The sequence below is a fragment of the Mastigoproctus giganteus genome, chromosome 11 (genome assembly GCF_048544385.1).
Source record: "Mastigoproctus giganteus isolate SK-2022 chromosome 11, ASM4854438v1, whole genome shotgun sequence".
Classification (NCBI taxonomy): Eukaryota; Metazoa; Arthropoda; class Arachnida; order Uropygi; family Thelyphonidae; genus Mastigoproctus; species Mastigoproctus giganteus.
The window spans coordinates 33,478,625-33,492,057 of record NC_143585.1 but is presented as its reverse complement, the minus strand read 5'-3'; the positions used below and the strand labels follow the sequence as shown (position 1 = coordinate 33,492,057).

Here is a 13,433-nt window from a genome sequence, read left to right as displayed (position 1 = left end):
ATAAGTTGCCTCTGCAGGTATTTGGGGCTGACAATTTGTAGAAATTCAGAGGTCAGCTGGATAGTTACCTATATAAGCAGGGAAGTGCATAATTTGTTTTGTATTTTATTATCTACTTTTTTCCCCCTTTAGCAGAAGCACTAAATGGGTAATACTGATGTTATGAAAGCTAACTTTTTTAATTATTCTTTATTTAATTTTCTTTAAAGTTTTTTTTCCAGAATTTGATACAAATTCATAATTTTTTTGAAATCAATACATGATCATTTTTCTAATCCAGTTTTTTTGTTTTTTTTTAAGAGGGGACAAGTGAAGTACTCAAGCCAAAAGAGTTACTCTGCTATAAACGTTATGGTAGTCAGAGCATTTATTCAGTATTTTGCCCCTTAGATCTGCAGTGCATCTGTGCCTCTGGTACATAATCACTCTAATATCACATATAAGTTATCCATTCATATTTATTCGCTCGTTAATGGATGAGAAAACACTTTACCAATCACAGTTAATTTTAGTTTGTACATACAGCCAGTTCTGCTATAAAATGCATTTTAGCAATGTGAATTTTTTTTTTGCTCCAGTGTGACTGATATATTAGGGTATAACATGATGTGAGTATAACATGATTTTTGCATTGGCTCATGAGAGGTAGCAACTGAAGTTTAACATTGACAAATGTAAAGTACTGCATATGGGTAGCATTAACTCCAGAGAAATGTACCAACTGTGTGGTACTACACTCAGGGTAGTGGAGAATGAAAAATACCTGGGGGTAAAAAGGCTGCAAGTGTAGCTCATAGTGTCTTGTCAATGATATACAGGAATTTTGCTAGCATGGATAAGGTGATTGTCAAATTTTATAAGGCAGTGGTCAGGCCACACCTTGAGTACTGTATACAGGTCTGGAGGCCTCATTTTAGAAAAGGTGTCGAGCTGCTGGAACGAGTGCAGAGAAGGGCAACGAAATTGGTGAGTGAAACAAAAGGTTGGTGTTACCAAGAAAGGCTTACGTTCTGCTGCAAATTGCAGCTTCTGGAGACTAGGCACCTGTGAGGTGATCTAATTGAGGTGTATAAGGCCTTGAATGGATTGAATAAGCTCAGTGCTAATGGGATTCTTCCTCTTCCTCAGATTACTCACCAGAGGGGGCCATAAATTCAAGTTGAGGAAATTTTAGGACATTTGAAGAATAGATGTGTGGAAATTCGCCTCTAGCCAGCGGGTGGTTGATAGTTGGAACAAACTTCCATCTGTTGTAATGGAGGTCAGTAACTTAAATAAGCTGAAGGCAGAACTAGACAAACATTTGAGCGAATGGATGGGTGAAATGGGAAGAGATTTTATTTTATTTTATTTTATTTATTTATTTTTTTTTTTTTTTTGGCTGATGCTATATAACTTGCCTTCTTGCATCATATGCCTCTACTAATGTTAATGCTAAGTAGAAAATAAAGAGATTTTATTTTATTTTATTTATTTATTTATTTTTTTTTTTTTTTGGCTGATGCTATATAACTTGCCTTCTTGCATCATATGCCTCTACTAATGTTAATGCTAAGTAGAAAATAAAGATGTAGAAGAGCTTCTAGAGTCTCATAATGAGGATCTATCTAATGAAGACTTGCAACTTGTTGCAACCAGCCAAGTGGAAGGCCAAGATGAGGATGACGATGAAGTCCAGCAGGCTGCCCTATGAGAACTTAAAACAGTAGAATTATCAGCTGCTGTAAGTGGAATTGAAAAGCACCTGCAGTGGATTTAAGATAATGATTTAATGCTGAATGTAGTAGGATAGTGCTTCATGGCATTCATACCCATTTGGAACCATACAGGCAGCTCCTGTATGAAAGAAGGAGGCAAGAAAAGCAACAAAAGCTAGATAGCTATTTTAAGCCAGTGCAGAAGAAAGAAAAGCAGGACAGTAAGTCACACCCTTCCCCATCGAGTGTAACAACATTTTGTCCTAAGAATGATAACTCTCCTTCTACCTCTTCGCTATAACTCACCAGCTACAACCCTTCACCATTTCCAGCAAGCGAACTTCATATCTTGTCACGGTAAAATGCTATATTTACTGTAATATTTATTTATTTATTAGAAATTTAAGATGTTTAAACCTGTGTTGGCAATTTTATTGGGTTTCTAACTTTTTTTAGCGTATTACTTACCAGACCGAACTTTTTTCTTTTTTTTTTTTTTTTTTTTGGGTGCTCTGCCCCATCTCTGTTTTTCCCATAAGCCCTGTTGTTTTTAATGTGTGAAATACCATAATGCAATGATTTTTAGGAACACATGTTCCATGTTATAGTAGAACTGGCTGTACCTGCTTCATTTACATGTGTTCTGTAATTGATGTAGCTAGTATTCTCGGATCTCGGCAGTATGAAAACAACATCACGCCATAGAGCACAGGCCTTGCAGCATAATTACTAGATTATTGGGATTTTTTTATGTAAAATTCTCAAAATGCCAAATTTTTTAAAATTCTGAATTTTCAAGGATTTTCTGTATATTGTTGATTAATGTTCCTTGGTGCTGATTCAAAATGAAAATGAAACATTTTCATTTTGAATCACTAATGACTATTTCGTACGTTGTTTTAGTATTTCCTTCCAACCTTAAAAGTTTCACCACATTTTATTTTTCTGTACACATAGGTTAGAATGGCCAGTTAGAACAATCAGCTTTAGTTATGATGGAAGAATGCTTGCTTCAGCTTCTGAGGATCTACTTATAGATATTGCTGATGTAGAAACGGGTAAGTTAAGTTTCACGCTCTCCTAGGAATAATTTTAAAAATTTCTTTAGTGGTTGTGATTGATTTTAAAACAAAGAGTTCAGCGAATTCTTTGTTTTAAAATTGGTTTCTGATTTTAAAACAAAGAGTTCAGCAAATATCACTTCCATAAAAAAAGAACTGTTTTATAATCAGCATGGTATAGACTCAGTTGTATAGCCCAATATTCTGATGCCTTCTCATCTAATTTGCCTTGATGCTAATCTAAATAACCTAACCCTATAGTAGGGGTCACAAATTGGCAACTGTACTACACATATGGACTGCTTTGATTTTTCAATTGATTTTTTACAGATCACAAGTGATCTGAACCAAAGTCACTTATTTGTACATAAAGTAGTTATTTTAGTTTTGCATTTTGTAGGTTCCCTTAATTTGATGTATGAAATTTAAAATACCAGTCCCACATTATATTGAATGCACCTTTTTTCTTCTTGTTCTGTAATAATAAGTAAGGTTACCATAATAAGAGGAAATAAAAATTTATCATAATATTTATTTGATGATTTATTAATTTTATGCCAAAAGAATGTTGTTATTGTTGTTATTTGGTTTTTAGGAGCATTAGCAACTAAGGCCATATTGCTCCGGGGATATGCGGTCGTCATTCCCTGACCTTTCCACATCCTCCGTATTTGGTGGCTCACGGGCTCGAACCCTGGTCTAATCAAGAAGCATGTGCTGCTCCTGCCAAAAGAAGCCTGACCGTGATGAGATACTCTATTATATGGACTACAAAAAAAATTAATTGGCAGTTCCTACCCTATAGACAATATCATCTAGACAAGACTGCAGTAATAATTCAGACATAGCATGGGTTTGTTAAGGCAAATGTGTGACAAATTTTATTGGATATTATGATGTGGTTACAAAGGAACTGGATGCAAAAAATAATTTTAATATCACATACTTGGATTTCAGGAAAGCTTTTGATACTGTTGCGCATGGAGGATTACTGTACTAAATTGGACTACTAAATTGGAGCAGAATGGTATTAAGGGCAAGTTGCTACAATGGGTAAAAGGGTGGTTGAGTGGGAGACGGCAGAGAGTGGTAATCAATGGATGCTGCTATTCGTGGACTAATGTTATTAGTGTACCCCAGGGTTCAGAACACTGAACCCTGGGGTACTCCACTAATAACATTAATTTTTAATCCATTGTTGTTTTGTATATTTATCAGTGATACTGATGAAGGTCTATCAGGCTTAATATCCAGGTTTGCAGATGATACTAAGGTTGGAGGGGTTGATAATGACTAATGGCAGTGTGCTACTGCAACCAGATCTAGAAAAGTTGGGCAGATGGGCTGAGAAGTAACAACTGAAGTTTAACATTGACAAATGCAAAGTATTGCATATGGGTAGAAGTAACCCCAGAGAAATGTACCAACTGTGTGGTACTACACTTAGGGTGGTAGAAAATGAAAAAGACCTAGTAATTACGCAGTCAGATATAAAGTTTTCTGAGCAGTGCAGACAGGCTGCCAGAGCAGGTCATTGGGTGTTGTCAGTGATATATACAGAAATTTTGCTAGTAGAGAAAAGGAGGTGATTATCCCTTTGTATAAGGCAATGGTCAGGCCATGCCTTGAGTACTGCATACAGGTCTGGAGGCCTCATTTTAGGAAGGAAGTAATGTTGCTTGAGCAAGTACAGAGAAGGGCTACAAGATTGGTAAGGGGAATGAAGGGGTCCTCTTACCAAGAAAGGACTAAGTTCTGCAGATTGCAGCATCTGGAGACTAGATACCTGCAAGGTGATCTGATTGAGGTGTATAAGGCCTTGAATGGGTTGAGTAGGCTCAATTCTGATGGGATTCTTCTGCTTGCTCAGATTACGAACTGGGGGAGGGCAAAAATTCAAATTGAGGAAAGACATTTGTAGAATAGATGTGTGGAAATTTGTCTTTAGCCAGTGGGTAGTTGATTGCTGGAACAAACTTCCATCTGTCATGGAAGTTGATAGCTTAAATAAATTCAAGGAGGAATTGGGCAAACTTTTAGAGGGAATGGATATATGAAATTGTTTTTTTTTGGCTGATGCTATATAAGCATCAGCCAAATTGCTTTCTTGCATCACATGCCTCTACTACTACTACTATTGATACAAATTGCTACTTTTATTTATTACTATTGATACATTATTGATACAAATTGCCTCAGTGTTCCACTACAAATAAACAGCACATAACATTTTAGAAGTTTAAATGCCATTGTATATATACTGTGTGACAAAAAAGTATTCAGACACTCAGGTAGTTGTAAAAAGGCTTTAAATCAAAAATCTAATACATAGTGACCTTTTGTCTGTACAACAGCCCAAACCCTCATGGTCAAACTTTCTACTGATTTCCAATAGGTGTCATCAAAAATTTACCTACATTCTTTCTGCAAAGAAGCTTCCAGAACTGGTTTGGAAGAAAGCAGCAACCATTTTGGTTGCTGCCTAATCCAGAGTTTCACTTCATATCACAGGTGTCATTGGGGTCAAGGTCTAGGTTCTAAGCCAGCCAATTCAATTGCAACATTGTCTTGCCGTTATTAACAGAGCCCATTTCCACAACATTGCCACATGTAAGTAGTGCATAATTTCCCAAAACACCCAAATAGGTCATGGGCTTCATGGTTTCAGCCACTACCACCAAGTCCAAAACAGTCCCATACCATCAGAGTGCCTCCACCAAACTTCATGGACAAGATGATACTCTCCAGCATGAAGCACTTCCTGGGAAATATCCCCACCCCAAATGCAACAATTTCCCTTCCTGGGAAATATCCACACCTCTCTGCAAATGCAACAGTGTATAGCAAGTGCCCTGGTGTCACTCCAAAATCCATTTTACATTGATTCATGTTATCAAACCAAAGGTTAGGCAGCTCCCTACAGGTGGTTGATATAATGATGGATGTTATTGTTAATCTCTTAAACTTGTTCAGTGATACTTTCTACAGATGGTATGCAAGAGGTGCAAGGCTCTTTATGGTTTATCAAATGAATTCCTTGAATTTGTGCACCTTTTTTCACTGAGGTAAAAAAAATTTGAGTAACATCTGCCACAGCAGATTTTGGGAGGTTCACACAAGTCACAGTTGTATGTGGAGGATACTGATGTGGCATCTAGCCACCATCCTGCTGTCTTCAAATGCAACTGTTACACAGGCAGACACATGAGATTTATATTGGTATGCCTGCTAATACACATGTGAGTTGAACTTCTGACAGTGCAGAATATTTGTGGAGGGTGTCCAAAAACGTTTGGTCATATAAGGTATATATAACCCATGGTTGGCAATCAAAGGAGCAATCCAAACACAGTATTACAGCAGATTTCAATATTATAGGTACACTTTTTCCCTTTTGGAGTATTATCCATTTTAGTTGCTTTAATTGCTAAGAGATGCACAGCACTGCAAAAAGAGCCCCACTCATTTTTAACCATGGTACTGATATGCTTGTTACCTTAAGCAGTTAGTATATTTATAAATTCTTCTGACTATAGACAGCTGTAACATGTTTAAAAATAAATTTTTGAATGGAGTAAAATTGGTTTTCGTATAAAGGTTATCTAACCAGGAGGAGATCCCTACATCTCCAGTGCTAGGCTTGTGAGGAAGTCCAGACCCAGTGTTCACCCAATGTTCCCTGTTAGTAGGGACCAACAATATGGCTAATAAATGAATGAGAATGAACTGAAAATACATGACTAAGGTGACTAAATTAAATAAATTATAGGCTGAAATTGTGTCACTGCAATCAAGATTCATACTAGCTACAATGTTGCCTGGTGCCTCCTTAGCCAGGTGGGCAGGAGCAGCAGTGCGTAGCACATGCTTCTTGATTAGACCGGGGTTCGAGCCCGTGAGCCACCAAATACGGAGGATACGGAAAGGTCAGGGAATGACCACCGCATATACCCGGAGCAATATGGCTTTAGTTGCTAATGCTCCTAAAAACCAAATAACAACAATGTTGCCTGGCTCCCCCAGATGCTTGTCACGGAACCAGGATACAGAGTGCAAATTATGTTGCTGGAAAAATATCAAGATAGGTATCATTAATATTAGAAGGTTAAATGGGAAAGAAGTGAAATTACCAAAATTAACTAGTCCATGCTGTGTAAAAAGAGGGTAATCAAATTAATTAATGACCCATCTCTTGCAAACTCTCTCTCTCCAATCTGTGTCACAGATATTGTTTTTGCTACGTGTATGTTTTCTCTAGATATTCCCACAGGCACTTTTTTTCTGAATTGGATCTGTAATTCCACCTCTTTCTTCAAAATCAGTTCAAAAACATCCCTTAACTAGGCAGAATCCATTCACTATTCAGCTCAAAACTCATAGAACTAACTTTTCCTCTTCCTCGGTCTGCTTTCTACTTTTTATTCACTGGAACAACCTTCTTTCAATATGTATCTTCTGTCTCTTCAACCTTCAACCCATATTGAAATTAAGATATATCACTAGAAGAGGTATTAGCAGCTTTTAAATCTAGTCTGAAAGGAAGTTTAATTAGTAGGATTTATCCAAGTAGGATTATCCAAGAGAATTAAGTGGGTAAATTTTAAGATTGGAAGTTGTGTGATGAAATTTGTGCGTATATTCCAGCTGAGGGTTCAGTTTTAATTGATCCTTCACCTGGGCTGATGAAATATAGCAATTCTTTAATATCTTAGAAAGAGCAGCAGAAACTAATGATAAAGAATGAATAATATTGGTTGGAGATTTAAATAGTAAGTTAGGAAATAACTATTACATATATATATATATTTTTGGAACATTGGGAATGAAAGATAAGGTTAACAGTGATGGCAGAAGACTACTAGAAACTATAAACTCAGTATCTCAATATAAAATGGCCAGTTTGCATGAAGGGAGTATTACACAAAGAAGCATAATTGACTATATCATATAGAAACAGAATTTAACAACTAGTTGAAGGTGTATAGAGGGTACAAAGGATTGCAGATTGGAAGTGATCGTTGTCTTGTATTGAACATTTTTTTTCTAGTTTTGTCTTGAACAGAAAAAAAATAGTTTCACGTATTGAACTACTTTTTGTAGCGATTGAAACTAAAATCCTAGTATTAGTCTTGCTAAGTCCAAAAGACGCAAGGAAGCTCGGCTTTTGATATATTAGTTAAATAAAATAAAATAAATAAATAAAAGGAAAACTTGTATATACAACTTTTATTCCTAATATCATACTCTTTTCATCACCAAAAGGTATACTAATCAAGTTGCCCCTTAAAATTCACTGTCAACTTTAATCACTTAGGAAGGCAGTTTATTCCAGTAGTTGGCAATATGCTGACCAAACATAAACAGTTTTAATGTAGGATGATCAAAAAATATGGCCCTTTAAATGCTAGTATACCATGCAGAAAGTAAATGTTGTTTATTGACAAAGTGTTACAAGCAAGCAAGCTTTGTGGGGGGGAAACTATTAGCCACTTCCCCCCTAACCCTTCTAATAATTGGCGCAGTACTCCTTTAACATGTTCACTGCTTCCTGCAAATATACAACATCAGATTATTAATCCACTTGAAGGGAAAAACCACCCACTTTTAGAATGTTTTCTTCCAATTTGACAGAAGAAAAACCAGATTTTTTGTTAAGCAACCTTCACAGAAGCTGATTAATTCGGTCATAGTGAGAAGAAAGCCCAAAAATGTCTCTGCCTGTTTTTCAGTCCAGATTGACTCAATCTCTGGTCAAAAGGTCACCAGAAAAGCCAGCAGCAAAAGTGTTAACTTTATAGTTTGAATAAACTATAAACCTGCTTCCAGAACACTTGGTGGAAGTTTATTCCAACGATCAGTGACTCTCTGACTGAAGGCAAATTTCTGAACATCTGTTCTGCAACATTCATTTTTCACTCATCCAAGAAAGAGTAAAGATGCTGTCGGCATATTAACTTTTAAAGCCTTGAACACTTCAGTTTCATCTCCACATATGCCCAGTTTCCAGACACTGCAAATTACAGAATGTCAGTCTTTCTTGGTAAGAATTCCCTTTTGTGCTGATCTTGTTATTCTTCTCACCTTTCCAATAGATCTACACCTTACCAAAATTCAAGGTGTGGCCTACCAATTTCTTTATACAGTGGAATTAACAGCTGCCTCAAATTTGACTATTAACCAAATAGTCAATTTCCACCATCTTTCTTGGTCACACGGATTTCCATCATCTTTCCTGGTCCATCAACCCCACATTCACCTGAACTCAATCCTATTGAGAATGTGTAGGATATGCTGGAGAGAGCTATTTGGCAGCAAAATCCTCTTCCTTCAATTTTGTTGCAGCTATGCAATCTTTTGCTAGAAGAATAGTTACAATTAGACCAAAATACTTTGATACTGAATAAAGTTTCATATTGTTTTTTGGCCAGTGTGTGTGTGTATTTATGCAAGCATCTCCTGTTTAATAACTCTAAGACAGCCCATATAATTTCATATCCCATGAGAGGCCCATCCGCTTTCCAGTTTGCTGCATATCTCACTAGAAGTAAATCATGAATACATTGCACCTGTAATTATGGCTGTCATTGAATTATTTGTCTGGGTGGTCCTCCAGGTTTTAATTTTCTGAACCATATACTTTGTGAAAGGAATTGTTTATTTGTAGTGCAACATTGAGGCAATGTCTTGAGATTGCATTACAGTATAGTGTTAAAAAAACTATAATTTTTTAATTGCTTAATAATTACTTTTGTTTTTCTAATGATCATTTATTGCAGGTGAAAAGATAGCAGAAGTTCCTTGTGAATCTCCAACTTTCACTGTTGCTTGGCATCCAAAAAAACATTTACTGGCTTTTGCTTGTGATGACAAAGACAAATATGACAGAGATCGAGATGCTGGGACTGTGAAATTATATGGACTTCCAAATGATTCTTGATTGCACATGATAGCATGCCACCAAAGTTTTATGAAGGAAACGTGTCTGTAATTAAAACATTATATGCAGCAGTTTTTATTTATCATTTCTTAAGTGTAATTTTAGTTGTGCTACTTGTAAATATGCTTAAAGCAATTAAACTATATTATTTGTCTTTAGAATCTTTTACTGCCTCAGTGGCAAATTACAAAGAATGGTGTCGAATGGGTAAACACCTGCTGACAACTAAAGTATTTTGCAAGGTGGATGTTCGTGGTGAGAAAAGCGTGCAACGTGTATGGGCCCAATGGCAGGTCACTGTGCAGCAGTTCATATCACAATACGATATGCAAAAATAATAACCCAAATGACAGTGCACTGCACACTGAGACGTATGGGGTTCCACAACAGATACCCACTCCTCACCGCTGATCGTCGATGCTGAATAATGTGGTGTCAATGATACGAACACTGGAAACCGGTGGAACCTGTGGTTTGGTAACATCAGTTGATCCCACTGTATAGAATTTAAAAACTGAGACCACTGTAGTCACCTTTTCGAAAACGAAAACTCTTCCCTTTTCCCTTGATGGTAGTTACATCTTTAATTAAATCCCACATCAGTACAGTGTGATCACAGTCACTTAGTGGTTCCTTTATCTGCAAATTCTTAATACATGAATAATCACTGCTGTTAATCAGATCAAGGGTATTATTCCCTCTCATTGCCCCACGAACACGTTGCTATAGAATACAATCCTCCAATAAATCCACAAAAGTCTTGCTAGCGTGCAAGTGACCAACCCACAAGTTCCAGTCAATATCTGTAAAGTTAAAATCCCCCATTATAAGACATTCTGATTTACTGGTCCACTCTATTTCTCTGCACAACTGCTCATTATACTCATCAGATTCATTAGGCCTATAACATACTCTTACTCTCATTTTCTCTTTCCTAGTGTTTATGTCACACCAAAGAGACTCAATATTGCACTGTCCACCCATGTCAACTGGATGCATTTCCTTAGATTTTATGTGTTTCTTAACTAATAGCATAACTCCTCCCTTCCTTCCCTGTCTGTCTTTTCTGTACACATTTTACTCCCCAAATTCCAATCTGCACTGCTTATATCTGTGTGACACCATGACTCTGATATCCCAACAATATTTGCCTTAGATGTTTTGTTCAGCACTTCAAATCCATCAGTTTTATTTACTATACTTCTATCATTAGTGTACATGCAAATATATATGCACTTGTTCTTACTCTTAGTTACCCTAACAAAGCCCATGTATTTACTTGTTCCATGATAACTCGCAGAAACTCTTGAAGACCCCAGTAATTTGCTCTCTAGGCTGCTGCTCATTACAATAGAAGCAGTGGGAATCACTTTCCCATCTGCCTGCAGTTACCATTAATCTTTTAGTCTGTGAATCCTCCCCCAATCTAGCAGTTTTCCGACCCACCTAACATTGCCTTGATAGCATCAGCAAATATTCTTGCACCCTTTCTATTTAAAAATATCTGATCCTTGTAGAAAAAGTCTCTCCTATTCATGGTATTATGATCTGAAGAATAAATCCTCAAGCTCTCAAACCATTTTCGGTTCCAATATCTATGCGAATGATCAACAATGATAGCATTGCCTGGAAATCCATGGGAAGTAAGTCCAAATGCTTTGCACCAATCAGAAAATCTCAAATATTGATCCTTCTGTTGATAAAAGAGGTGGTCACCTTTGAAAGTTAGGGTGTTGTTGTGACGTTTTTAATTTGTAATATTCTGTGTATAATTTTATGCATTTTAATATTATCTATAAGTGTGCATGTAAAGCATTTTAGAGGAATGACACATTAAGAGAAAGTTCAGTATGAAAGATATTTGTATGTGTTGAATTATGTCTTTGTAGCACTAGTGTTATACCCTGGTACTATACAAAAGCAAGTTCAGGGCATGGTTATGGGCTCTCCAATTAGTGCTATTGTTGCCAACTTAACTGTAGTAGAGCTGGAGTCTAGAATTTCTAATGGGTCCATTTCGCCTCCTCCATGCCTGCATGGAAACGATATGTTCATCATTATACGGAGGGGGGGGGATGTTCTCAACTATTTCCATGGCTCCCCCCTTCAGTTTACTGTGGAGGCAGATATAGATGGTACCATCCCTTTCCTAGATACATGATTTGCAGTAATGGCCCCAGAGTAAAAACAAGTGTATAGGAAACCTATGTGCTGTGGACAATATATGTATTACAGCACAGTGCAAACCAACAATCAAAAAAGTATGGTAATTAGAGCCATATTCAGATATTAGAAACGTCACAGCAGATGGCCAAAAATTCAACTAGCACCAGAAGATTCTGAACAAGCATATTCTGCAAGTTGATTGTGGACAAATAAGCATTCTCATATTCACTACTTTTAGCATTAATACAGGCATATGATGTAAGAAATCAAGCCTATACAGCATCAGCCAAAAAAAAAAAAAAAAAAAAACAACCTTCCCAAATGTTTGTCTAGTTCTGCCTTGAATTTATTTAAGCTGTTAACTGCTAGAACGACAGATGGAAGTTTGTTCCAGTAATCAACCACCTGCTGGCTAAAGGCAAATTTTCGCACATCTATCCAACAGTTGTCTTTCCTCAATTTGAATTTGTCCCCTCAGGTGAATAATGTCAGCAACAGGAAGAATCCCATCAGCATTGAACTTGCTCAAACAATTCAAGGCCTTATACACTGCAAAATTACCTCGCAGGTGCCTAGTCTTCAGACACTCCAATTTGCAGAACTTAAGTCTTTTCTTTCTAAGAGCAGCTCTTTTTTCTATTCACCAATCTCGTTGCCCTTCTCCATACTCATTTCAGCAGCTGTACATACTTCCTGAAATGAGGCTTCCAGACCTGTACATACACAGTACTCGAGGTGTGGCCTGACCATTGCCTTATACAAGGGGATAATCACCTCATTATCCCTGCTAGAAAAATTCCTGTATATCATTGACAAGACACCATGAGCTACTCTTGCAGACCGTCTGCACTGTTCAGAAAATTTATATCTGACTGCACAATTACCCCCAGGTCCTTTACATTCTCTGCCACTGTCACTGTGTAGTACCAGGCACCTCCATACCCTGGTGGGAAGGAGCAGCAGTGCGTAGCACACACTTCTTGATTAGACCAGGGTTCGAGCCCATCATCACCAAATACGGAGGATGCGGGGAAAGGTCAGGGAATGACCACCGCATATCCTGGAGCAATATGGCCTTAGTTGCTAATGCTCCTAAAAACCAACAGCAACAGTGTAGTACCACACAGTTGATACATTACTCTGGGGTTACTGCTACCCATATGCAGTACATTGCATTTGTCAATGTTAAACTTGAGTTGCCACTTCTCAGCCCATCTGCCCAACATTTCTAGATCCTTTTTGCAGTAGCGTACTGTCATTAGTATCATTAACAAACGTGCCAACCTTCATATCATCTGAAATTTTGGACATTAATAAATACAGAAAACAACAATAGAGACAATATGGCCCTAGCAGCTCTTGTGCTATTAAACAACATACCATCAACAACAATGGACCCAGCACCGAATCCTGGGGTACTCCAGTGATAACATTAGTTCACGAAGAGCAGTTTGTCTTTTGATTATCAGTCTCTGTCTTCTCCCACTCAACCACCTGTTTATCCATAGCAGCATGTTGCCCTTAATGCCACACTGCTCCAATTTGTATAGTAGTCTTCCATGTACAACGCTA

The 13,433-nt window shown here is 37.3% G+C and overlaps 1 protein-coding gene across 1 annotated transcript in view; it reads left to right on the top strand.

Annotated features, from left to right (window-relative positions):
- tex (THO complex 3 homolog tex) overlaps positions 1–9,739 on the top strand; it is a 54,136-nt gene extending 44,397 nt beyond the window's left edge. The window contains exons 5-6 of the mRNA XM_090384213.1: positions 2,655–2,755; positions 9,535–9,739. Of these exons, the coding sequence (XP_090240339.1) occupies positions 2,655–2,755; positions 9,535–9,695 (262 nt within the window). The 3' untranslated portion in view covers positions 9,696–9,739. The remainder of the gene's footprint in view (positions 1–2,654; positions 2,756–9,534) is intronic.
- The last annotated feature ends 3,694 nt before the right edge of the window (positions 9,740–13,433 follow it).